This window comes from Hemitrygon akajei, chromosome 24 (assembly GCF_048418815.1).
Source record: "Hemitrygon akajei chromosome 24, sHemAka1.3, whole genome shotgun sequence".
In the NCBI taxonomy this organism is placed as follows: domain Eukaryota; kingdom Metazoa; phylum Chordata; class Chondrichthyes; order Myliobatiformes; family Dasyatidae; genus Hemitrygon; species Hemitrygon akajei.
In genome coordinates, this window is record NC_133147.1 from 62987012 (window position 1) to 63014388 (window position 27377).

The following is a 27377-nucleotide window of genomic DNA, read 5'->3' on the forward strand; positions in this document are numbered from 1 at the left end:
CCCTGGGGCCAGGCAGGAGAGGGCAGTCAATATTACCCCCTCCACCCCCACCCCACTCACCCCCAGACGGAGGACATTGGGGGTGGGGGGAAGAAATGTCCGTCACAAAGTATCAGGAACTGAACGGGTTCAGGGTTTACGTGCTTCAGGGTAAGGAACGGGGAACGCTGGTGTACGGGAGGGAGAGAGGAGGGTGGAGGGCCAGGACAGAGGGGGGAGGGAGAGAAACGGGAGGAGAAAAGAGTGTAGAGAGGGTTAGAGAGGAGGAGGAGGAGGAGGAAGAAGTTAATGAGCGATGGAGGGAGGGAGGCAGAGTGGGAAGAGAGGGGTGGAGGCAGAGAGTGGCAGAGGAATCGGGAGAAGGAAGGGAATGGGGGAAGGGGAGGAGAGTGAAGGGAATGCGGGAAGGGGAGGAAGAGGGGAATAGGGAGAAGGGGAGGGAGGGTGAGAGACCGAAGAGAGAGAGGTGGAGTGAGTTAGGGAGAGGGATGGATGGAGAGTAATGCAGTGTGAGGGAATGGAAGAGGAGCGAGGGAGGCCGGGAGAAAATAGGAGGAGAGGGAGAGGCGGAGAGAGAGCCGGGGGGAGGGGTGAGTCAGTGGGAAGTTCAATGGGACAGATGTCTGGGCTAAAGGGAGGTCCCCGAGCCGGGTTAGCAGTCAATAAGAACGCTTGAGAGAGCGCAGTGTGTGCGTGTGTGTGTGTGTAGGGGAGGGCTAGCAGAGAGAAAAGGGGTAAAGAGGGAGACGTGCCAGTAGATCAGAGGGTATTTCACACAGACAGAGAGACACAGAGAGGAAGAGAGAAGAGACGGGGTGGGTTCAGCTGGGCAGATGGAGATCACAGGGCATTTCACGAGGGGGCTCAGTGTGTGTATATGACAGTGTGAGAGTGTCAGAGAGTGAATACGAGAGAGAGGCATGAATGTGTGACACACAGAGAAAAATTGAGTGCATAAGAGATTTTGTGATTTCCCCCCCACACCCCACCCCATGATCCCCTCTCCCCCTACAGCCCACCCCGTCTCCATGACACCCTCTCTCCCCGACACCCCTCACCGTCTCTGACCTCCAAGTCTGATTTCCCAGGATGCTCTGGAGACCCATCAGATGAGCCACTCCGACCCCGGGCCAATCAGAGGACGGGGCCTCCACCCAGCTGCCCAGTCAAGCGCAAGTACCTGGCGGAGACAGGCGGAACTGACCAATCGGTGGAAGGGAGAGGCCACAAATCCGAGGGTCGCCATTGGCCGGATCTGAAGTGAGTGGCGGGCAGTGAGGAGGGATCTTCAGTGACAGGTGTTGTGTGCATGGACTAACTCCACCCAGGGGCACAAGGGGGGAGGGGTCTGGTCACACTGCTGACCAATAGATGGAGGGAGGGTAATGTGGCGGATGTGGAATGCATGGACTGACTTCAGCCGGGCAAGCGGGGAGTGGCCGACACACTCCTGACTTGTAGATGGGGTGGGGTGGTGGGTAAAGGTAATGTGGCAGATTTGGAGTATGCAAACCTAGGCATGTACTTGCTGGAGTTTAGAAGAATGCAGGGACAAGCTCATTAAAACCTATCGAGTATTGAAAGGCTAGATAAAGTGGATGTGGAGAGGATGTTTCCTATAGTGGGGGAGTCTAGGACCAGAGGACACAGATAGAGTGGATGTGGAGAGGATGTTTCCTATAGAGGGGGAGTCTAGGACCAGAGGACACAGATAGAGTGGATGTGGAGAGGATGTTTCCTATAGTGGGGGAGTCTAGGACCAGAGGACACAGATAGAGTGGATGTGGAGAGGATGCTCCCTATAGTGGGGGAGTCTAGGACCAGAGGACACAGATAGAGTGGATGTGGAGAGGATGTTTCCTATAGTGGGGGAGTCTAGGACCAGAGGACACAGATAGAGTGGATGTGGAGAGGATGTTCCCTATGGTGGGGGAGTCTAGGACCAGAGGACACAGATAGAGTGGATGTGGAGAGGATGCTCCCTATAGTGGGGGAGTCTAGGACCAGAGGACACAGATAGAGTGGATGTGGAGAGGATGTTTCCTATAGTGGGGGAGTCTAGGACCAGAGGACACAGATAGAGTGGATGTGGAGAGGATGTTCCCTATGGTGGGGGAGTCTAGGACCAGAGGACACAGATAGAGTGGATGTAGAGAGGATGTTCCCTATAGTGGGGGAGTCTAGGACCAGAGGACACAGATAGAGTGGATGTGGAGAGGATGTGGGGGAGTCTAGGACCAGAGGACACAGATAGAGTGGATGTGGAGAGGATGTTCCCTATAGTGGGGGAGTCTTGGACCAGAGGACACAGATAGAGTGGATGTGGAGAGGATGTGGGTGAGTCTCGGACCAGAGGGCACAGATAGAGTGGATGTGGAGAGGATGTGGGTGAGTCTCGGACCAGAGATGAGAACGGAGATGAGGAGGGATTTCTTCAGCAGAGGCTGGTGGATCTGTGGAAGTCGTCACCACCAACAGCAGTAGATGACAAGTCACTGGGTGTTTTTAAGGCAGGGGTTGAAAGGCTCCTGACTGGTGGCAGGGTTGAGGGCAACAGTACGAAAGCAGGAGGATGCTGCTGAGAAAATTATCAACCGTGATTGAATGGGGTGGTGGCTCCTATATTGTGCGGCCTTGTGTGCGACCACCGACCCCTCTCCCCTCTCCTCTGCAGAGACGGAGATAAGGCCTCCAAGCTGGAAGAAGGCTTTGGCCTAGTGCGGCAGGCCCGGTGTTGCCATGGGTACGAGCATCTAGTGAACCCATCCTCTGATGAGCCTCTGGCCCTGATCAAGAAGCAGCCCGGAGTCAGCAGAGAGACTGTCACCTCGCAGGGTCCCAGCACGGTGCAACAGGTGCGGGGCTGGTGGGAGAGGGGAGGGTGATCTCTTCAAGGGGGAATAGTTCAGGGGTCATCCCTCCACACCGTTCCATCACACACTCCCGGGTCAGACACAGAGTGAAGCTCCCTCCACACCGTCCCATCACACACTCCCGGGTCAGACACAGAGTGAAGCTCCCTCCACACCGTCCCATCACACACTCCTGGGGTCAGACACAGAGTGAAGCTCCCTCCACACCGTCCCATCACACAGGCCCATGGTCAGACACAGAGTGAAGCTCCCTCCACACCGTCCCATCACACACTCCCGGGGTCAGACACAGAGTGAAGCTCCCTCCACACCGTCCCATCAGACACTCCCGGGGTCAGACACAGAGTGAAGCTCCCTCCACACCGTCCCATCACACACTCCCGGGGTCAGACACAGAGTGAAGCTCCCTCCACACCGTCCCATCACACACTCCCGGGGTCAGACACAGAGTGAAGCTCCCTCCGCACCGTCCCATCACACACTCCCAGGGTCAGACACACAGTGAATCTCCCCCCACACCGTCCCATCACACACTCCGGGGGTCAGACACAGAGTGAAGCTCCCTCCACACCGTCCCATCACACACTCCCGGGGTCAGACACAGAGTGAAACTCCCTCCACACCGTCCCATCACACACTCCCGGGGTCAGACACAGAGAGAAGCTCCCTCCACACCGTCCCATCACACACTCCCGGGGTCAGACACAGAGTGAAGCTCCCTCCACACCGTCCCGTCACACACTCCCGGGGTCAGACACAGAGTGAAGCTCCCTCCACACCGTCCCATCACACACTCCCGGGGTCAGAGACAGGGTGAATCTCACCACACACATCTGAGGGAGTTTGGTTGTGAACAGCCAGAGGTAGATGAAGAGGGGTGCTGTGGGGGGGGGGGGTGAGGGCGACGCTGAGGTGGGACAGTCAGTAACCCCTCACCTCTCTCTCGCCCACAGACCCGCCCCTCTGTCATCACCCACGCCTCGTCCAATCAGCACCGCGGAGGGAAAGCGGAAGCTGAGCTCAACCAATCACAGCAGAGGGGAGACTCTCAACCCTCTGACGCATCGACCAACGGTAAGTGTCTTGGCCTCAGGGAGTGGCATTGGGCAGAGCGTGCTGGGAGCACAGGTCGTCACGCCTCGGGAGGTGTCCGGGAGCGAGAGGGCATGGTGGAGTGGGCAGTGGTTGGAACAAGGGATGAGATAGACTCATACACTAAAGATACTGGCCCTTCGGCTCAATTCATCTATGATGTCCGAGATCCCCATCTGAGCTTGTCCCTTTTGGCCACGTTTGGCCCATATCCCTCTAAAGCTGGGGTTCCCGACCTTGTTTTTCCACCATCGACCCCTACCGTTGACTGTGGACTCCAAGCTGGGAGCCCCTGCTCTCAGCCTTTCCCCTCCTACGTACCTTGTCTAAGTGCCTTTTAAATGTTGTTCATGTACCCGCTTCAACCGCTCCCTCTGGCAGCTCGTCCCATAGACGGACCACCCCCGGGGGAAAAAGTTGCCCCTCAGGTCCACCTTAAATCTGTCCCTTCTCACCTTTAACCTTTGCCCTCTGGTTCTTGATTCTCCCAACTCCTGGCGGGGGGTGGGGGAGACTGTGACTATCCACACCCCTGGTGGTTTTATAAACCTTGATAAGGTCCCCCTTCAGCCTTTGCCACAGAGTAAACAGCCCCAGCCTGTCCAATCACTCCTGTCTCATCGGAAACTCCTAGTTTTAGACTCCCCTACCCTGGGGAAATAGACTGTGACCATCCATTTTATGTACAACCCTTGCAGTTATATAAAACTCTTTAAGGTCCCCCCTGCACTCTGTAGAAAGAAGATTCAACCTTGAAAACAGACTCAGATTGGGGCTTATTATTGAAATTCAAGATTGTTTAATGTCATTTCCTGTACATGAGTGTAAAGGGACTCCAGATCTGATGCTGCACAAAAAACTAGCACAATAAGATAAAGAGGGCAAAAATAATAAAGTGCACAGTAAATATAACTACATGCATGCAGTATATGTCCATAAAGTGACACTAGGCATGGGAGAGTCTGTACGTAATGTGACTGAAATGATAAAGTAGTGGCGGTGGGGAATTGTGGAGCGGTGAGTTAGGGAGCTTGAGGTAAAGGAACCCTTAGGAGTCAGTGGTCCATAACATGATGGAATTCATCCCGCAATTTTAGAAGGAGAATCTAAAGTCAAATGTATCAGTATTACAATGAAGTAAAGGGAATTACAGAGGCATGAGAGAGGATGTAGCCAAAATTGACTGGAAGGGATTTTGGTCAAAGGAATAAAAGCATAGTCTATTTTTTAAATAGGGCAAAAATTCAAAGATCCAAGGTAGGGAGAGACTTGGGAATCCTCATGCAAGATTCCCTAAAGGTTAGCTTGCAGGGTGAGTCGGTGGTGAGGAAGGCAAATGCAATGTTAGCATTCATTTTGAGAGGACGAGAATATAAAAACAAGGGATTTATGTTGAAGTTTTATAAGGAGTCGTTGAGGCTTCAGTTGGAGTACTGTGAGCAGTTTTGGGCTCCTTCCCTAAGAAAGGATATGCTGACATTGGAGACGAGGTTCACGAAAATGATTCTGGGATTGAAAGGCTTATCAAATGAGGAGAGTTTGATGGCTCTGGGCCTGTACTCGATGGAGTTTAGAGCAATGGTGGGGGGAGGGATCTCATTGAAACCTATTGAATGTTGAAAGACTTTGATAGAGTTTATGTGGAGAGGATGTTTCCTATGGTGGGGGAATCTAGAGCCAGAGGGCACAGCCTCAGAATAGAAGGATGTACATTTAGAATAGAGGTGAGGAGGAATTTCTTCAGCAGAAGGTGGGGATTCTGTGCAATCCATGGCTGTGGAGGCCAGGTCACTGAGTGTATTTGAGGCAGATAGGTTCTTGATAAGTCAGGGATTGAAGGGTTACAAGGACAAGATGGGAGAATGGGGTCGAGAGGGAAATGGATCAGCTATGGTCAAATGACGGAGCAGGCTCAATGGGCCAAATGGCCTAATTCTGTTACAATGTCTATGGTTGATGAGTGGAGGAGTTGATCAGCCTCACTCCTTGGGGATAGTAACTGCTTATGGTCCTGGCGTAGCCTTCTCCGTGATGGGAGTGGGACAAGCAGTCCATGAGCAGGGTGGGTGGGATCCTTCATGATGTTACTGGCCCTTTCCCGGCACCTTTCTGTATACATGTCCTAGATGGCAGGTAGGCTGGTGCTGTTGTTGCATTGGGCAGTTGTGACTACCCGTTGTGGAGCCTATATTAAGTCACCGACTTATAAAATGGAATTTGTTCTTTTGTGGCCGCGGGACAGTGAAAGGACATAAAATTATAAAATAACTCCTGCTCAACCAAACGCAAAATGAAGTAGTGTTGATAGGTCCAGGAGCCGTTCAGACGTCTGGTGGCAGTAAGGGTGGGGAGACTTGAGTCTGTGTGGATTGGTCTCTATCAGCTTTGCACATCTGGACACTGCAATCTTTCCCCCATTCTTCTTCACAAAACTGCTCAAACTCTGTCAGATTGCATGGGGATCGTGAGTGAACAGCCCTTTTCAAGTCCAGCCACAGATTCTCAATTGGATTGAGGTCTGGACTCTGACTTGGCCACTCCAGGACATTAACGTTGTTGATTTTAAGCCATTCCTGTGTAGCTTTGGCTTTATGCTTGGGGTCATTGTCTTGCTGGAAAACAAATCTTCTCCCAAGTCACAGTTCTCCTGCAGACTGCATCAGGTTTCCCTCCAGGATTTCTCTGTATTTTGCTGCATTCATTTTGCCCTCTACCTTCACAAGCCTTCCAGAGCCTGCTGCAGTGAAGCATTCCGACAGTGTGATGCAGTCACCACCGTGCTTCACGGTAGGGCTGGTGTGTTTTTGATAATGTGCGGTGTTTGGCTTATGCCAAACATGGCATTTAGTCCGATGGCCAAAAAGCTCAATTTTGGTTTCATCAGACCACAGAGACTTCTTCCAGCTGACGTCAGAGTCTCCCACATGCCCTCTGACAAACTCCAGCTGGGATTTCATGTGAGGTTTTTCCAACAGTGGCTTTTTCTGCCACTCTCCCACAAAGCTGCGACTGGTGAAGCACCCGGGCAACAGTTGTTGTACGAGCAGTCTCTCCCATCTCAGCCACTGGAGCTTGTAACCCCTCCGGAGTTGTCACAGGTCTCTTGATGGCCTCCCTCACTCGTCCCCTTCTTGCACGGTCATCAAAAAATGAGGATGGCCTGCTCTAGGCAGATGTACAGCTGTGCCATATTCTTTCCATTTCTTGATGATTGGCTTATCTGTGCTCCAAGGGATATTCAGTGACTTGGAAATTTTCCTGTATCCGTCTCCTGACTTGTGCTTTTCCATAACCTTTTTGCAGAGTTGCTTGGAGTGTTCTTTTGTCTTCGTGGTGTAGTTTTTGCCGGGATACTGGCTCACCAGCAGTTACAGATACAGGTGTATTTTTACGACAATCAATTGAAACACCTTGACTACACACAGGTCTCCAAAAACAGATCTCCGGTTAGCTAATTATGTGACTTCGAAAACTAATTGGCTGCACCAGTGATGAATCAGTGTGTCAGATTAAAGAGGGTGAATACTACTGCAATCAATTATTTTGTGTTTTATATTTGTAATTACTTTAGATCACTGTGCGGAGATCCATTTTCATTTTGACACAGAAGTGCATTTTTCTGTTGATCAGTGTCAAAAAAAGTAAAATTAAATCCGCTGTGATTCAATGTTGTAAAACAAAAAAACAGGAACATTTCCTGGGGGGGGTGAGGTGGAGTGAATACTTTTTATAGGCAGTGTATGTGCCCAAGACTTTTGCACAGTACTCTGTATGTTACTATATACTACCCTGATTCATTTTCTTGTGGGCATTCACAATAAATGCAAAGAAACATGATAAAAGACGGGCAAACAAGCGTGCAAATACAAAAAGAGGGAAAAAAAAGAAAATAATAATAATTAAATAAGCAATAAATATTGAGAACATAAGTTGTGGAGTCCTTGAAAGTGAGTCCAGATGTTTTGGGAATGAGTTGGGCATTGGGGTGAGTGATGTTGAGTGAAGTTAAATCCTTTGGTTTAAGAGCCTGAGGGTTGAGGGGTAGTAACTGTTCCTGAACCTGGCGGTGCGAGTCCTGGGGCTCCCGTACCTTCATCCTGATGGCAGCAGTGAGAAGAGAGCAAGGCCTGGATGGTGGGGTCCTTGATGATGGATGCTGCTTTCCCACAACAGCGTACACAATGGTGGGGAGAACTTTACCCGTGATGGAGTGGACAGTATCCGTTACTTTTTGTAGGATTTACTGTTCTTGGGCTTTGGTGCTTCCCTAGCAGGCCATGATGTAACCAGTCAGGATACCCTCCGCCACACATCAATAGAAGTTTATCAAAGTTTTAGGCTTCATGCTGAATCTGTACAAACTTCGAAGAAAGTAGAGGCTCTGTCGTGCTTTCTTTGTAATGGGACTCATGTGTGGGCAGAACAACACAGAGCCACTAAGCAAGAAATAAGGAAAGGGAAGATAGACCATAGAAGTAAACTAGTACAAAATATTAAAAAGTCAAAAGTTTTTATAATTATTTAAAGTGAGACATGGATAAAATGAACAAACCTCTTTAGGAGAGGTCTTCTGCTGCTGTAGCCTGTCCCCTTCAAGGTTCAACGTGTTGTGCATTCAGAGATGCTCTTCTGCACACCACTGTTGTAACATGAGTCACTGTCGCCTTCCCGTCAGCTTGAACCAGTCTGGCCATTCCCCTCTGACCTCTCTCACTAACGAGGCGTTTTCACCCTCAGAACTGCCACTCACTGGATTTTTTTTTGTTTATCGCACCATTCTCTGTGAACTCTAGAGACTGTTGTGCGTGAAAATCCCAGGAGATCAGCAGTTTCTGAAATACTCAGACCACCCCATCTGGCACCAACAATCATTCCACGGTCAAAGTCACATTTCTTCCCCATTCTGATTTTTGATCTGAACAACTGAACCTCTTGACCATGTCGGCATGCTCTTGTGCATTGAGTTGCTGCCGTGTGATTGGCTGATTAGATATTTGCATTAATAAGCAGGTGTACAGGTGTACCTAATAAAGTGGCCTCTGAGTGCAGTTCCCTCGGAGAATGAGATGTGGCTATCAATATCCAGTAACGCGGAAATGGCCGAGGCTTTGAATGACCGGTTTGTGGTGGTCTTCTTGATGGAGGACATGTTGAACGTGCCAAAGACAGATCTTATGGATACGATTGGAGGAGAGGCCCTCAATAGATTTGTCACGGCGGTGGGCAAACCAGTAAGCTTGGAGGTAGGCAAAGTCCCATGGTCCTGATGGGATGCATCCCAGGTTATTGAAAGAAATGGCAGACACGTTACTGTAGAGACGCTTGTGATAATCTACCAAAGGATTGAGACGGAGTCTGTGGTCTCTATTGGGACTATAGTCGCTGGAATTCAGAAGAGTGAGGGGAACTTATTGAGTTGGCTGGGACGAGGTGGAATTCAGAAGAGTGAGAGGGAATCTTACAGAAACATATACAATTCTGAAAGGGATAGATAAGATGGAGGTAGGAAAGTTGTTTGCACTGGTAGGTGAGACTAGAACTAGGAGTCCCCAACCTGGGGTCTGTGGGCCTCTCAGTTAATGGTAAGGGTCCAAGGCAATAAAAAGAAGTGGGGGGGGGGGTAATAGATTTAGGATGGAGATGAGGAGAAACCACTTTTCCCAAAGAGAAGTGAATCCGAGGAATTCTCCATCTGTCAAAGTACCAAATGTTGTGCTGGTGTTGGTGGGGGGAGGGGGGGGGAAGGAGGTGGTGTAGATGTCACGGTGGGGTGGGGGGTCGTGTAGATATCATGGTGAGGGGCATGTAAATGTCACGGTGGGGGGGAGTGGTTGAAGCATCCCCTCCGCCCCTGCCCTCTCTAACTCATCACCCCTCCCTCTCTCCCCCCGCCCCAGCCACCTGCGATGCCGTGGTGGAGGAGCACTTCCGGAGGAGCCTCGGGGCGAGTTACCAGCAGCCGGTCCCGCTCTCCGTCTCCGAGTCGGTGGACGCGCACTTTGCCAAGGCGCTGGGAGACAGGTGGATGCAGGTGCAGGCCGCGGGGAGATCCCTCCCCGAGGGATTGCAGCCCGAAAGTGCAGACGCACCGTCAGCCTCCCTCCCCTAGGGCCGACTGCAAACTCTCTGCCCTGCAGTTCCCCCCATAGTTATTCCTGGAGCGAGCCTGAATTCCTGATTTAGATACGCACACCATTCCATAATCCAGACACAGACAGACAGACGCAGACACACACACAGATACTGACAGACACATTGAAAACAGCACACTCAGACAGAGACAGACAGACGCAGAGAGATACATAAACGGACACAGACAGTCCAAACACACAGAGACACTCCCAGATGCAGCTCCCACCCCATCAACCATCTGCACCCTGGCTGTGGGATGGAGGTGAGATGGAGTGAGTGCTCCCTCTGAGGTTTGACTGCACTCCCTTCACCTCCCCCCTCCCCCCACCTCCATCAGAGACTTGCGACATTCCCCATATTCCCTGGGTGGGAACCTTGGTCTTCCTTCGGCTCGGAATTGTACAACGGAACGGGACGGTGAGGTGCTTCCGGGTGCGGATGGCTGAGAGGTGGGAAGGAAGGGGAAGAGATGTTGGCCAAAATGCTCCGGGAAGTGTCCTTGGACCAACCATCTTCAGCTGCTTCATCAATGACCTTCCTTCTGTCATGACGTCAGAAGCGGGATGTTCGCAGATGACTGCACAATGTTCTGCACCATTTGTGACTCCTCAGATAGTGAAGCTGTTCATATCCAGACGCAGCAGGACCTGGACAATATCCAGGCCTGGGCTGACAAGTGGCAAGTAACATTCGAGCCACGCAAGTGCCAGGCAATGAACATCTGTAACAAGAGAGGCTCTAACCATCGCCCCTTGACATTCAGTGGCATCACCATCACTGATTCCCCTGCTGTCGACATGCTGGGGGTTACCAGTCACAGCAAACTGAACTGGTCTAGCCATATAAACACCGTGGCTACCAGAGCAGGTCAAAGGCTAGGAATCATGTGTAACTCACCTCCCGACTCCCCAAAGCCCGTCCACCATCTCCAAGGCTCAGGTCAGGAGTGTAATGGAATACTCGCCCCTCGCCTGGGTGAGTGCAGCTCCGTCAACACTCGAGAGCCTTAACACCATCCAGTACAAGGCAGTCCACTTGATTGGTACCCCTTCCACAAGCACCCAATTCCCCCACCGTCGATGAACAGTTGCAGCAGTGTGTACTGTCTACAAAAGATGCTCAGTAACAACACACTGAAGTTCCTGAGGCAGCACCTTCCAGACCCACGACCACCACCATCACCTTCCAGACCCACGACCACCACCGTCACCTTCCACCACCATCACCTTCCAGACCCACGACCATCATCATCACCTTCCAGACCCACGACCATCATCATCACCTTCCAGACCCCCGACCACCACCATCACCTTCCAGACCCACGACCACCACCATCACCTTCCACCACCATCACCTTCCAGACCCACGACCACCACCATCACCTTCCACCACCATCACCTTCCAGACCCACGACCACCACCATCACCTTCCAGACCCCCGACCACCACCATCACCTTCCAGACCCACGACCACCACCATCACCTTCCAGACCCACGACCACCACCATCACCTTCCAGACACCCGACCACCACCATCACCTTCCAGACCCCCGACCACCACCAGCACCTTCCACCACCATCACCTTCCAGACCCACGACCACCACCATCACCTTCCAGACCCCCGACCACCACCATCACCTTCCACCACCATCACCTTCCAGACCCACGACCACCACCATCACCTTCCAGACCCCCTACCACCACCATCACCTTCCACCACCATCACCTTCCAGACCCACAACCACCACCATCACCTTCCAGACCCCCGACCACCACCATCACCTTCCAGACCCACGACCACCACCATCACCTTCCAGACCCACGACCACCACCATCACCTTCCACCACCATCACCTTCCAGACCCACGACCACCACCATCACCTTCCAGACCCCCGACCACCACCATCACCTTCCAGACCCACGACCACCACCATCACCTTCCACCACCATCACCTTCCAGACCCACGACCACCACCATCACCTTCCAGACCCCCGACCACCACCATCACCTTCCACCACCATCACCTTCCAGACCCCCGACCACTACCATCACCTTCCAGACCCCCGACCACCACCATCACCTTCCACCACCATCACCTTCCAGACCCACGACCACCACCATCACCTTCCAGACCCCCTACCACCACCAGCACCTTCCAGACCCCCGACCACCACCATCACCTTCCAGACCCACGACCACCACCGTCACCTTCCACCACCATCACCTTCCAGACCCACGACCACCACCATCACCTTCCACTACCATCACCTTCCAGACCCACAACCACCACCATCACCTTCCAGACCCCCGACCACCACCATCACCTTCCAGACCCACGACCACCACCGTCACCTTCCAGACCCACGACCACCACCATCACCTTGCAGACCCACGACCACCACCGTCACCTTCCACCACCATCACCTTCCAGACCCACAACCACCACCATCACCTTCCAGACCCACAACCACCACCATCACCTTCCAGACCCACGACCACCACCGTCACCTTCCACCACCATCACCTTCCAGACCCACGACCACCACCGTCACCTTCCACCACCATCACCTTCCAGACCCATAACCACCACCATCACCTTCCAGACCCACAACCACCACCATCACCTTCCAGACCCACGACCACCACCGTCACCTTCCACCACCATCACCTTCCAGACCCATGACCACTGGCATCTAGAAGGACGAGAACAGCAGATACCGGGAACACCACCACTGGGAAATCCTGACTTGGAAACACATCGCTGTTCATCGTCACTCGGTCAAAATCATGGAATTCCCTCCCTAACAGCACTGTGGGAGTACCTACACCTCAAGTACTGCAGCAGTTCAAGAAGGCAGTTCATCACCACTTTCTCAAGGGCAACTAGGGATGGGCAATAAATGCTGGCTTAGCTGGCAATGCCCCCATCCTGTACATGAATAAAAGAACTCTGCCACTCTGCCAATGCTTGTGTCTGAAGGTGACCGGATCTGAAGGTGGGTGGGTGGGTGGGGGGGGCAGGACCGGGCGGCTGTACCATTTCTTCTTAGGGCCTCTATTGGTCGGGGTCGGCCATGGATGTCGCGTCCCAGCCGTCTACGCTGATACGCCAGCCAGGACAGTCTGATACGGAGGGCAAGCTCTTGCCCGTGCCACAGGCTCCCCCTCTCCGTGCAGCCGACGAATCCAAAGGAACGGCAGAGACCGATACAGTTTGGCACCAGCGCCGTCGCAGGAGTTGCCAGTCAGCGTTGAGCTCAACGTAGGGACTCCAGCTCCGGATTTTTCCCCGTGTGATTTACTCCCGAAGCCTTCCCCGTGAGTGGGTACAGCCACAAGGCAGCAGAGGTTTGAGATCAGAGTTTTCCTTCTCCTAGATGAGCCCCAATTGCCCAAAGTTCATTTCTTGCCAAAGTATAGGACTCTGAAATTCTTCATTTCTCCGGGTAGTCACTGGGTAGAGACCCGGTTTGAAGGCGCCAGTGCCTTTAAATATCACATAACCATTGCCACAGATGCCATGAACGATCAGCTCCATCTCCTGGAATCTGTGTAAAGTAAATAACAGCCCTTTTGTTAATTAAAAGCGTTTTATAATTAATACAATGTGGATTGCAGTGATGTTTGGCCAGAGCAACTCAAAGTTCAGAGTAAATTCATTATCAAATACCATACACCATACCGAATACCATACACCATACCAAATACCATACACCATACCGAATGTCATATCAAATACCATACACCTTACCAAATACCATACACCACACCAAATACCATACACCATACCGAATATCATACACCATACCAAATACCATACACCACACCAAATACCATACACCATACCGAATATCATACACCATACCAAATACCGTACACCACACCAAATACCATACACCATACCAAATACCAAATACCATACACCACACCAAATACCATACACCATACCGAATATCATACACCATACCAAATACCATACACCACACCAAATACCATACACCATACCGAATATCATACACCATACCAAATACCGTACACCACACCAAATACCATACACCATACCAAATACCAAATACCATACCGAATGTCATATCAAATACCATACACCATACCAAATACCATACACCATACCAAATACCATACACCATACCGAATACCATGCACCATACCAAATACCGAATGCCATACACCATACCAAATACCGAATGCCATACACCATACCAAATACCGAATGTCATATCAAATGCCATACACCATACCAAATACCATACCAAACCAAATATCAAATACCACACACCATACCAAATACCATACACCATACCGAATACCGAATGTCATATCAAATACCATACACCATACCAAATACCATACACCATACCGAATGCCACACACCATACCAAATACCATACACCATACCGAATACCGAATGTCATATCAAATACCATACACCATACCAAATACCATACACCATACCAAATGCCAAATACCATACACCACACCAAATACCATACACCACACCAAATACCATACACCATACTGAATATCATACACTATACCGAATACCATACACCACACCAAATACCATACACCACACCAAATACTATACACCATACCGAATATCATACACCATACCAAATACCAAATACCATACACCATACCAAATACCATACACCATACCGAATACAATGCCAAATACCATACACCATACCAAATGCCACCATATACAACCCTGAGATTCGTTTTCTTGTGGGCATTCATAGGAAGATAAAGAAATACAATAAAATTTATGGAAACTAAAGACCAGTGTTCAAAAGAAGACAAATAGCAGCATAGATAAATACTAAACACAAGAGATTGTGCAGATGCCTGAAATCCAGAGCAACACACACAAAATGCTGGAGGAACTCAGCAGGTCAGGCAGCATCTCCGGAAATGAATAAACAGTCGACTTTTCGAGCTGAGACCCTTCTTCAGGACCGGAAAGGAAGTGGGGAGGGAGGGGAAGGAGGACAGCTAGATGGGTAAAGCCAGCTGGGTGGGAAAGGTAAAGGGCTGGAGAGGAGGGAATCTGATAGGAGAGGAGAGTGGACCTGAGGAGATAGTGAAGGAGGAGGGGGCCCAGGGTGAAATAATAGGCAGGTGAGGAGGTACAAGGTCGGAGTGGGGAATGTGCGGGGAGTGCAGGGGCATTTGATCTCTGGAAGGGGAAATCGATATTCCTGCCATCAGCTTGGAGGTCACCCAGTCGGAATATAAGGTGTTACTCCTCCACCCTGAGGGTGGCCTCACCTTTGAGGTCATGGACTGGCACTTTGGAACAGAAATGAGAGCCCCCCCCCCAAAGTTTAGGATGGGTCTCACTGGTGCAGAGGAGGCCACATTGGGAGCACCAGATACAATAGACGGCCCCAGCAGATTCACGGGTGAAGTGTCGCCTCACCTGGGAGGACTGTTTGGGGCCCTGAATGGAGGTGAGGGAGGAGCTGAGTGGACAGGTGTAGTACTTGGGCCACTTGCGGGGGTAAGTGCCAGGAGGGAGATTAGTGGGGAGAGATGGAATGGGCAAGGGAGTCGTGGAGGGAGCGATCCCTACGGAAAGCAGAGAGGGAGGTAAAGATATGTTTATTGGTAAATAAATACTATAGGGTGCATGAATTCAGAGGGTCATTGTCAGAGAGGACTACAGCACAGAAACAGGCCCTTTGGCCCATCTAGTCCATGCTGAACCGTTAATCAGTCTAGTCCCATCAGCCTACACCCAAAACATAGCCCTCCACACCCTTTCCGTCCACGTACCTCTCCAATGTTCTCTTAAACATTGAAACCAAACTCAGGACCACCACTTGTGCCGGCACTCTCACCAGCCTCTGAGTGAAGAAATCTCCCCTCATCTTCCCCTTCAGCACTTGAACTTTCACCTTTAGCCTGCGACCTCTAGTTGTAGACCCACCCAACCTCAGTCGAAAAAGCCTACTCGCACTTACCCTGCCTATGCCCCTCATAATTTTGTAGACCTCTATGAAATCACCCCTAACTCTCCTACACTCCAGGAAATAAAGTCCTCAGCTATTCGATCTTGTCCTGCAACTCAGGTCCTCAAGTCCTGGTAACGTCGTTGTGAATTTTGTGAATCCTTGTGAATTTTCTCTGTACTCTTTCCAAGTTATTTAGATCTTTCCTGTAGGTAGGATTCGAGGATTCAAAGTACGTGTAAATTATACAACCTTGAGATTTTTCAGCTTACAGGCAGCCATAAAACAAGAAACCCAATTACAAAAATGACCAACCCCCAATGCACAGAGAAAGAGAAAAAAAAGCACAAATCATGTTGACAACAGAAGCAAGCAACAGCATTTCGAACCAAATTGAGTCTATAGGTCTGAATGTCGGACCATCCAGAGGAGGCCCAAAGCCTTGGTCTCAGTTTATCATACTAGCAGGGGAAATCGCTGCAAATCCCGCAGACACGAAGCACAGCAGCCGGAGCAGTCTGACAGCCTCGGTGCCACGGGGAGAGGAGTGAACGTCGTGGGAGGCCCTCGCCTCCGATCCCGACACCCTGCCTTTCCGGTCGATCCGAACCGGCGTTTAAATTGTCCAAAAGCCGGATCGTACCTCGCATTAGAACCCGGGCCCCAGCGGCGTGATACGCTCTGGGCCCTAGACCTCGCCGCCCAGCCCGGAGCCATTCTCGATCTCTCCGGATCGGCTCGGCACTTAGAGCGCACCCGGGTCAATCGGACGGGCATCGAAACTCCTCCTCGCTCCATCTCCGAAGGTGATCCCATCGCAGACACGTTACACTTCGACTTTGCGACGCACCAGCACGGCTCATCCCCTGAGTCAGCTTCGCCTCAGCTCGCAGTGATAGTTTACCACCTGTTACTTCAGGAAAGGTGTTATTAGCTCTGTTTTTAGCCAAATTCCTTGCCCTTTGAACTCCCAGTACGCAGTTGCTTGCCTCCAGCAGTGCCATCTTAAACCAGACCAGGTAGGTGACCAAAGTTGCACGTAGTTCTCCAGAAAGTCTTAGACAAGTTGAACAGAACATACCATCTCAATGCATAGAGTTATAACGGCCAATTTGCCAAAATATTTCTTTATGACCGTATCTACTTGTGATGCCTCTTTCAAGGAATTATGGACCTGTGTTCCCAGATCCCTTTGTTCTACCGCTCTCCTCCGTGCCCTACCGCTCACTGTGTAAGACCTACCCTGGTTTGTCCCCCCGAACTGCAGCACCTCGCTCTTGTCTGCATTAAAATCCACCTGCCGTTTTTCCAGCTAATCCAGATCCTCACTGTCCGCCACATCCCCAATCCTGCTGTCTTCCGCAAGGTTGCTGATCTGGTTTACCACATTATCATCCAGACCGTCGACATAGATGACCAACGACAACGGACCCCAATACCGATCCCTGCGGCACTCCACTACTCACAGGTCTCCAGTCAGAGAGGACAACCATCTACTCCCGCTCTCTGGCTTCTCCCACAAAGCAACGTCTAATCCAATTTATTACCTCATACTAAACGCCGAGCGACTGAACCTTCTGGACCAGCCTCCCATGCAGGACCTTGTCCAATGCCTTGCCGTGTTCATGTAGACAACATCCACTGCCTTGCCTTCATCCACTTTCCTGGTAACTTCCTAAGAAACACTCAGGAAGATTGGTTAGACAAGACCTACCACACACAGAGCCATGCTGGCTATCCCTAATCAGTTCCTGTCGATCCAGGTACTTCGTGATATGACTCTGGAGGAAAGAGACTAGATAGATCTTCTTTCCAGCTTCTCTGCAAAACTGATCCGGCTGTAATAACCTAACTGTCCCTGCACAACATCCGTTAAAAGGTCTTTCATCGAGTCATAGAAAAGTCCAGCACAAAACAGGCTCTTCAGCCCATCTAGTCTATACTGAACCATTTAAATGGCCTACTTCCATTGATCTGCACGGAACCATAGCCCTCCTTACTGCTACCATTCATGTACGATTCAAACTTATCTTAAACCATAAGACCATAAGATATAGGAGCAGAATTAGGCCATTCAGCCCATTGAGTCTGCTCTGCCATTTCATCGTGGCTGATCCAATTTTCCTCTCAGCCCCAATCTCTGGCCTTCTCCCTGCATCCCTTCATGCTCTGACCAATCAAGAATCTAGCAGCCTCTGACTTGGCCTCCACAGATGCCTGTGGCAAAGAATTCCAGATTCACCACTCTCTGGCCAAAGAAATTCCTCCTCATCTCTGTTCCAAAAGAACGCCCCTCTATTCTGAGGCTGTGTCCTCTGGCCTTAGACTTCCCCTCCATAGGAAACATCTTCTCCACATCCACTCTATCTGTGCCCTTTGGTCCTAGACGCCTCCACTATCGGAAACATCCTCTCCATGTCCACTCTATCTGTGTCCTCTGGTCCTAGACTCACCCACCATAGGAAACATCTTCTCCACATCCACTCTATCTGTGCCCTCTGGTCCTAGGCTCCCCCACTATAGGAAACATCCTCTCCACATCCACTCTATCTGTGTCCTCTGGTCCTAGACTCCCCCATCATAGGAAACATCTTCTCCACATCCACTCTAGCTAGGCCTTTCACCATTCTAGTGAATATAGGCCCAGAGTTATCAAGTGCTCTTCATATGAGAAGCCATTCAATCCTGGAATCATTTTCATGAAACTCCTTTGAACCCTCTCCAGTTTCAGCAAACTCCTTCTAAGATAAGGGGCCCAAAGCTGCTCACAATACTCCAAGTGAGGCCTCACCAGTGCTTATAAAGTCTCAACATTACTTCCTTGCTTTTATATTCTAGTCCTCTTGAAATGAATGCTAACATGGCATTTGCCTTCCTCACCACAAACCCAACCTGCAAATTAAGCTTTAGGGAATCCTGCACAAGGATTCCCAAGTCCCTTTGCACCTTAGTTTTTTTTGTTTTTTCTCTCCATTTAGAAAACAGTCAACCCTTTCATTTCTTCTACCAAAGTACATGACCCTACACATCCCAACACTATATTCCATCTGCCATTTCTTTGCCCATTCTCCTAATCTGTCGAAGTCCTTCTGTAGCCTCTCTACTTCTTCAAAGCTACCTGCCCCTCCACCTATCCTCATATCATCTCCAAACTTTGCAACAAAGCCATCAATTCCACCATCTAAATCATTGACATATGATGTGAAAAAGAAGCGGTCCCAACACCGACCCCTGTAGAACAGCACTATTCACCAGCAGCTAACCAGGAAAGGCTCTGCTTATACCCACTCTCTGCCTCCTGCCAATCAGCCAATGCTTTATCTATGCTAGAATCTTTCCTGTAATACAACGGGCTCGTAGCTGGTTAAGCAGCCTCATGTGGCACCTTGTCAAAAGCCTTCTGAAAATCCAAGTACACAACATCAACCGATTCTACCTTTGTCTATCCAACTTGTTATTTCTTCAAAGAATTCCAACAGATTTGTCAAACCATGCAGTCTGCGCCCTATTTCATCACATGCCCCCAAGCACCCTGAGACCTCACTTTTAATAATCAACTCCAACATCTTCTCAACTACTGAGGTCAGACTATCTGGCCTATAGTTTCCTTTCTTCTGCCGATCTTCCGTCTTGAAGAGCGGAGCGACATTTGCAGTTTTCCAGTCTTCTGGAATCTTTCCAGAATCTAGTGGTTTTTGAAAGATCATTACTAATGCTTCCATGATCTCTTCAGCCACCTCTTTCAGAACCCTGGGGTGCACACCATCTGGTCCAGGTGACTTATCTACCTTCAGACCTTTCAGTTTCCCAAGAACCTTCTCTCTAGTAATGGTAACTTCACACACTTCATGCCTCCTGACACCTGGAACTTTCACTACACTGCTAGTGTCTTCCACAGTGAAGACCGACGCGAAATACTTATTCAATTTGTCCACCTTTTCCTCGTCTCCCGTGACTACCTCTCCAGCATCGTTTTCAAGTGGTCCGATATCTTTTCCCGCCTCTCTTTTACACTTTATGTATCTCAAGAAACTTTTGGTATTTAATATTATTGGCTAGCTTACTTTCATATTCCATCTTTATCTTCTTACTGACCTTTTAGTTGGTTTTTAAAAGCTTCCCATCCTCTAATCTCCCACTAATTTTTGCTCTGTTTATTCTTTGACTTTTCTGTTGATTTTGATTTCTCTTATTAGCCTCGGTTGTATCATCTTTCCTCTAGAATATGTCTTCCTCTTTGGGATGTACGTATCCTGTGACTTCCAAATTTCTTCCAGAAATTCCAGCCATTGCTGCTCTGCCATCATCCCTGCCAGTGTTCTTTTCCAATCAATTCTGGCCTACTCCTCTCTCATGCCTCTGTAATTCCCTTTACTCCACAGTAATACTGACACATCTGACTTCAGCTTTTTTCTTCTCAAATTTCAGGGTGAATTCGATCTCATGATGATCATTTTCCCGAAGGGTTCCTTTAATTTAAGCTCTCCAATCAATTCCGGTTCATTGTACAACACCCAGTCCGGAATAGCCGATCCCCTAGTGGGCTCAACCATGAGCTGCTCTAAAAAGCCGTCGCATAGGCCCTCTAGAAATTCCCCTCCTGGAATCCAGCACTAACCGGATTTCCCAAATCCCCCTGCACATCGGAATGCCCATGGCTATTGTAACTCTGCCCTTTTGGCATGTATTTTCTATCTCCCATTGTAGACCACATCCTTACTACTGTTTGGGAGGGGGACACAGGGTCTTTATATAACTCCCATCAGGCTGTTCTTTTAACCCTTGCAGTTCCTTAGCTCGGCCCACAATGATTCAACACCTTCCCAACCCTATGTCACTTCTTTCTAATGCTTCGATTTCATTTCAGAGCAATGCCACCCCCTCTGCCTGACCTTTCAATACAATGTGTACCCTTGATCTTTGAGCTCCCAGCTATAACCTTTTTTTTTGCTTTCTCTGACTGAAACCTCAGTTCGCTGAAGCCTCGAAGAGTTAAAGCCTCAAAATCACCACTCTGACTCTGTGAAAATGTTAAAATTAAGCTCACGCGCACCACTTGTGCTGGCGCCCACTCTCACGACCCTCTGAGTGAAGAAGTTTCCCCCCATGTTCCCCTTAAACTTTTCACCTTTCACCCTTAACCCATGACCTCCGGTTGTAGTCCCACCCAAACTCAGTGGCAAAAGCCTGCTTGCATTTACCCTATCTATACCCCTCATAATTTTGAAAACCTATATCAAATCTCCCCTCATTATCCTAGGTTCTGGGGAATAAAGGCTGAACCTATTCAACCTTTCCCTATAACTCAGGTCCTCAAGTCCCTGTAATATCCTTGTGAATTTTCTCTGCACTCTTTCAGTCTGATTGCTATCTCTCCTGTGACCAAAACTGCACACAATACTCTCAATTAGGCCTCACCAGCGTCTCACACAACTTCAACATAACATCCATCTCCTGTACTCAGTGATTTATGAAGATCAATGTGCCAAAAGCTTTCTTTACGACTCTGTCTACCTGCACGTGAGGCCACTTTTGACGAATTGTGGACCTGTACTCCCAGATCCCTTTGCCCTACCACACTCCTCAGCGCCCCACCGTTCACTGTGTCAGACCGACCCTGGTCTGTCCTCCCAAAGTGCAACACCACACACTTGTCTGTATTAAATTCCATCAGCCATTTTTTCCAGCTGATCCAGATCCCTCTGCAAGCCTCCATCATCTTCCTCACTGTTCACTACGCCCCTAATCTGGACGTCATCCAAAAATTTGCTGATCCAGTTAACCAGATGTCCAGATCATTGATATAGACGACAAACAACAACAGACCCAGCACCGATCCCTGAGGCACACCGGTAGTCACAGGCCTCCAGTCAGAGAGGCAATCATCTGCTACCACTCTCTGGCTTCTTCCACAAAGCCAACGTCTAATCCAATTTACTGCCTCATCCTGAATGCCGAGCGACTGAACCGTCTTGACCAGCCTCCCGTGTGGGACCTTGTCACAAAGACCTTGTAGACAACATCCACTGCCTTTTCTTCATCAACTTTCCTGGTAACTTCCTCAAAATACTCTATAGGATTGGTGAGACATGATCTACCATGCACAAAGCCATGTAGACTATCCCTAACCAGTCTACGTTGATCCAAGTACTTAGAGACATGCCCTGGTAGCGTGGGGTTAGGAAGCCCTTTCCAGCTTTTCAAAATACTCACTCAGGTGTAATACCTTAACTGTGTCACAGACTCAAACAGTGTTGCTGACACACACCGTCCCTATAGATATCACAGTCTCGAACAGTATCTGCACCTCCTTAACACATATCATCTCTCTCCTCCTTCGCATACACCCCATGAAGTGAGGCAGTCTGTGTGTGAGAGAGAGAGAGAGAGAGGCGGAGACTGAGGGACAGAAAGAGAGATGGGTATTTTTTTATCTATATATATTTAGAAAGGGAGAGAGAAAGAGTGAGAGAGAGGAAGAAAATGTAGTAAATTTTATACATTGCACTGAACTGAACTGCTGCAAAAAAATCAAATTTCATGACATATGTGAGTGATGATAAACTTGATTCTGATCTGGGTCTCTGTTATGGACTGAGAGTGGGAAGGGGGCAGGGAGAGGGGAAACATGGTTGGGAGAAGGGGAAGGGAGAGGAGAGGGAGCGGGAAGCACCAGGGAGACATTCTGTAATGATCAATAAACCAGATGTTTGGAATCAGATGACGTCTCCTGGTGTCTCAGGGCTGGGTGTGCCTGTACCTGTGCCACCCACCTACCTCTGGCACTCCTTCTCTGCCACCTGTCCCACACCCCTCCCACCTGCAACTTTCCCAACCTCCTTTGCTTCCACCAGATTTACGAACATGCTGTCTGCTCCACTTTGATAAATATAGTACTGTGCAAAAGTCACTCTAGCCAACCTAAATATATGTATACTGTATATATATTTTTTTATTAAGTTACTAGGATATAGATAGATAGATAGAGAAGGAGAAATAGAGGGAGATAATGAAGAAGAGAGAAAGAGTGTGTGTGTGTAGGAGATTATCCATAACTGATTAAATAATATCTGTGCGTATCTTAAAGTTGAGTCTCAGGAACAAGAGCTATCTACTGTCAGTGTGCTTGGGACTGAATGGCAGAGATGATACATTCAGAATAAGAGAGAGAGAGAGCGAGTTGGAAACTAGCTGCGATTGCCTGTAATCTTGTCTGTCTTTGCATGAGATGGGTGGGGGGAAGGTGTGAGAGGAAGAGAGAGAGAGGGAGGACAGAAAGAGAGAGGAAGAGATGAGGGTTAGAATGTGGGAACAGGGAAAGGAGAGAAAGAGGGGGAGAGGATGTGGGGGACAGGGGAAAGGGGTATAGGATGTGGGAAAGGAGAGAGAGAGGGGAGAGGATGTGGGGGACAGGGGAAAGGGGTATAGGATGTGGCAGAGGAAGATTGTGGGGGTGCAGGGGAAAGGGGAGGGGAGAGAATGTGTGAGACAGGAGAGGGGAAGAGAATGTGTGAGACAGGAGAAAGGTAAGGGGGAGAGAATGTGGGGGACAGGGGGAAGGGGAGAGAGTGGTACAGGGGAAGGGGTATAGGATGTGGCAGGGGAAGGTTGTGGGTGCAGGGGAAAGGGGAGAGTGTGGCAGAGAGAGGGGGAGAGGTGTACAAGAAAAAGCAAAGGGGTGCGAAAGAATGGGTGGGGAAAGGGGACAGGGGAAAGGATGGTTGGGGAAAGGGAGCAAGGGAAAGGATGGATGGGGAGAGGGGGCAGGGGAAAGGGGAGAGTGTGGCAGAGAGAGGGGGAGAGGTGTACAAGAAAAGGCAAAGGGGTGAGAAAGGATGGTTGGGGAAAGGGAGCAAGGGAAAGGATGGATGGGGAGAGGGGGCAGGGGAAAGGGGAGAGTGTGGCAGAGAGAGGAGCAGAGTGTGCAAGAAAAGGCAAAGGGGTGAGAAAGGATGCATGGGGAAAGGGGGCAGGGGAAAGAACGAGGCAAGAGGGAGGGGAGGAAGGTAAAAAAGAGCAGAGAGAGAGGATGGATGGGGAGAGGGGGTAAAAGACGTGGGATTGGAGGACAGTGTGGGTATGGAGTGGGAGTGAAGGAGACGGAGAGGGAGATGTGGCGAGATGAAAATTTAGTGCGTGCAGGAAAGAGGGATGTGGTGTGAGAGATTCGCAGGGACGGCAGCTTCAGGAGAGGGTTAAGGAACGAGGCGGAAAGGAGCAGAGGGAGGTTCAGGAGAGGGTTAAGGAACGAGGCGGACAGGAGCAGAGGGAGGTTCAGGAGAGGGTTAAGGAACGAGGCGGACAGGAGCAGAGGGAGGTTCAGGAGAGGGTTAAGGAACGGGGCGGACAGGAGCAGAGGGAGGTTCAGGAGAGGGTTAAGGAACAGGGCGGACGAGCAGAGGGAGGTTCAGGAGAGGGTTAAGGAATGAGGCGAACAGGAGCAGAGGGGAGGTTCAGGAGAGGGTTAAGGAACAGGGCGGACAGGAGCAGAGGGAGGTTCAGGAGAGGGTTAAGGAACGAGGCGGACAGGAGCAGAGGGAGGTTCAGGAGAGGGTTAAGGAACAGGGCGGACAGGAGCAGAGGGAGGTTCAGGAGAGGGTTAAGGAACAGGGCGGACAGGAGCAGAGGGAGGTTCAGGAAAGGGTTAAGGAACGAGGTGGACAGGAGCAGAGGGAGGTTCAGGAGAGGGTTAAGGAACGAGGCGGACAGGAGCAGAGGGAGGTTCATGAGAGGGTTAAGGAACAGGGCGGACAGGAGCAGAGGGAGGCGCCGTGGGCCTGCCCGCAGCCCACCGTGTCCACACGAGTCGGCAAGGAAGGAGCAGATGGCGCGTGTAGAGATCTGCTCCCGGTCGGGGAGAGACCGCAGGCTCGGCAAGATCCAACTTGCCTGGCGGATCGGAGAGCGCAGGCACCTGGAAACGCCAGATGGTGGAGGGAGAGGCGGAACGCCTGAACAGGGCGTTAACCCTGCACGCACAGGAGTGAGACATTCCTAAAAACATAAACTGTCCGGTGTCTCTCGGTCCCTCTCTCTCAGGGGGAGATCTGTACACTGACCAGTGTCTCTCAGTCCCTTTCTCTCAGGGGGAGATCTGTACACTGACCGGTGTCTCTCTGTCCCTCTCTCTCAGGGGGAGATCTGTACACTGACCGGTGTCTCTCAGTCCCTCTCTCTCAGGAGAGATCTGTACACTGACCGGTGTCTCTCAGTCCCTCTCTCTCAGGGGCAGATCTGTACACTGACCGGTGTCTCTCAGTCCCTCTCTCTCAGGGGCAGATCTGTACACTGACCGGTGTCTCTCAGTCCCTCTCTCTCAGGGGCAGATCTGTACACTGACCGGTGTCTCTCAGTCCCTCTCTCTCAGGGGAGATCTGTACACTGACCGGTGTCTCTCAGTCCCTCTCTCTCAGGGGAGATCTGTACTCTGACCGGTGTCTCTCAGTCCCTCTCTCAGGGGAGATCTGTACACTGACCGGTGTCTCTCAGTCCCTCTCTCTCAGGGGAGATCTGTACACTGACCGGTGTCTCTCAGTCCCTCTCTCTTTGAGGGAGATCTGTACACTGACCCGTGTCTCTCAGTCCCTCTCTCAGGGGAGATCTGTACACTGACCGGAGTCTCTCAGTCCCTCTCTCTCAGGGGGAGATCTGTACACTGACCGGTGTCTCTCAGTCCCTCTCTCTCAGGGTAAGATCTGTACATTGACCGGTGTCTCTCAGTGCCTCTCTCTGAGGGAGATCTGTACACTGACCGGTGTCTCTCAGTCCCTCTCTCTCAGGGGGAGATCTGTACACTGACCGGTGTCGCTCAGTCCCTCTCTCTGAGGGAGATCTGTACACTGACCAGTGTCTCTCAGTCCCTCTCTCTCTGAGGGAGATCTGTACACTGACCGGTGTCTCTCAGTCCCTCTCTGTCAGGGGAGATCTGTACACTGACCGGTGTCTCTCAGTCCCTCTCTCTCAGGGGGAGATCTGCACACTGACCGGTGTCTCTCAGAGGAGATCTGTACACTGACCAGTGTCTCTCAGTCCCTCTCTCTCAGGGAGAGATCTGTACACTGACCAGTGTCTCTCAGTCCCTCTCTCTCAGGGGAGATCTGTACACTGACCGGTGTCTCTCAGTCCCTCTCTCTCAGGGGAGATCTGTACTCTGACCGGTGTCTCTCAGTCCCTCTCTCTCAGGGGAGATCTGTACTCTGACCGGTGTCTCTCAGTCCCTCTCTCTCAGGGGAGATCTGTATACTGACCGGTGTCGCTCAGTCCCTCTCTCTCTGAGGGAGATCTGTACACTGACCGGTGTCTCTCAGTCCCTCTCTCAGGGGAGATCTGTACACTGACCGGTGTCTCTCAGTCCCTCTCTCTCAGGGGGAGATCTGTACACTGACCGGTGTCTCTCAGTCCCTCTCTCTCAGGGTAAGATCTGTACACTGACCGGTGTCTCTCAGTCCCTCTCTCTCTGAGGGAGATCTGTACACTGACCGGTGTCTCTCAGTCCCTCTCTCTCAGGGTAAGATCTGTACACTGACCGGTGTCTCTCAGTGCCTCTCTCTGAGGGAGATCTGTACACTGACCGGTGTCTCTCAGTCCCTCTCTCTCAGGGGGAGATCTGTACACTGACCGGTGTCTCTCAGTCCCTCTCTCTCAGGAGAGATCTGTACACTGACCGGTGTCTCTCAGTCCCTCTCTCTCAGGGGCAGATCTGTACACTGACCGGTGTCTCTCAGTCCCTCTCTCTCAGGGGCAGATCTGTACACTGACCGGTGTCTCTCAGTCCCTCTCTCTCAGGGGCAGATCTGTACACTGACCGGTGTCTCTCAGTCCCTCTCTCTCAGGGGAGATCTGTACACTGACCGGTGTCTCTCAGTCCCTCTCTCTCAGGGGAGATCTGTACTCTGACCGGTGTCTCTCAGTCCCTCTCTCAGGGGAGATCTGTACACTGACCGGTGTCTCTCAGTCCCTCTCTCTCAGGGGAGATCTGTACACTGACCGGTGTCTCTCAGTCCCTCTCTCTTTGAGGGAGATCTGTACACTGACCCGTGTCTCTCAGTCCCTCTCTCAGGGGAGATCTGTACACTGACCGGAGTCTCTCAGTCCCTCTCTCTCAGGGGGAGATCTGTACACTGACCGGTGTCTCTCAGTCCCTCTCTCTCAGGGTAAGATCTGTACATTGACCGGTGTCTCTCAGTGCCTCTCTCTGAGGGAGATCTGTACACTGACCGGTGTCTCTCAGTCCCTCTCTCTCAGGGGGAGATCTGTACACTGACCGGTGTCGCTCAGTCCCTCTCTCTGAGGGAGATCTGTACACT

At 50.7% G+C, this 27377-nt stretch overlaps 1 protein-coding gene across 2 annotated transcripts; it reads left to right on the forward strand.

The window, feature by feature from the left end:
- On the forward strand, positions 1–11552 carry LOC140716092 (transcription cofactor vestigial-like protein 4). Of its 2 annotated transcripts, none has more exons than XM_073028795.1 (5): positions 1–150; positions 1089–1260; positions 2675–2855; positions 3827–3947; positions 9863–11552. In XM_073028795.1, exons 1-5 carry the CDS (start codon positions 96–98, stop codon positions 10072–10074), a joined length of 741 nt encoding a protein of 246 aa, XP_072884896.1. In that variant the 5' UTR covers positions 1–95; the 3' UTR covers positions 10075–11552. The 2 variants fall into 2 exon arrangements, with proteins under 2 accessions (XP_072884896.1, XP_072884897.1); XM_073028796.1 differs by lacking the exon at positions 9863–11552 and adding an exon at positions 7269–7459.
- Positions 11553–27377: the final 15825 nt, after the last annotated feature.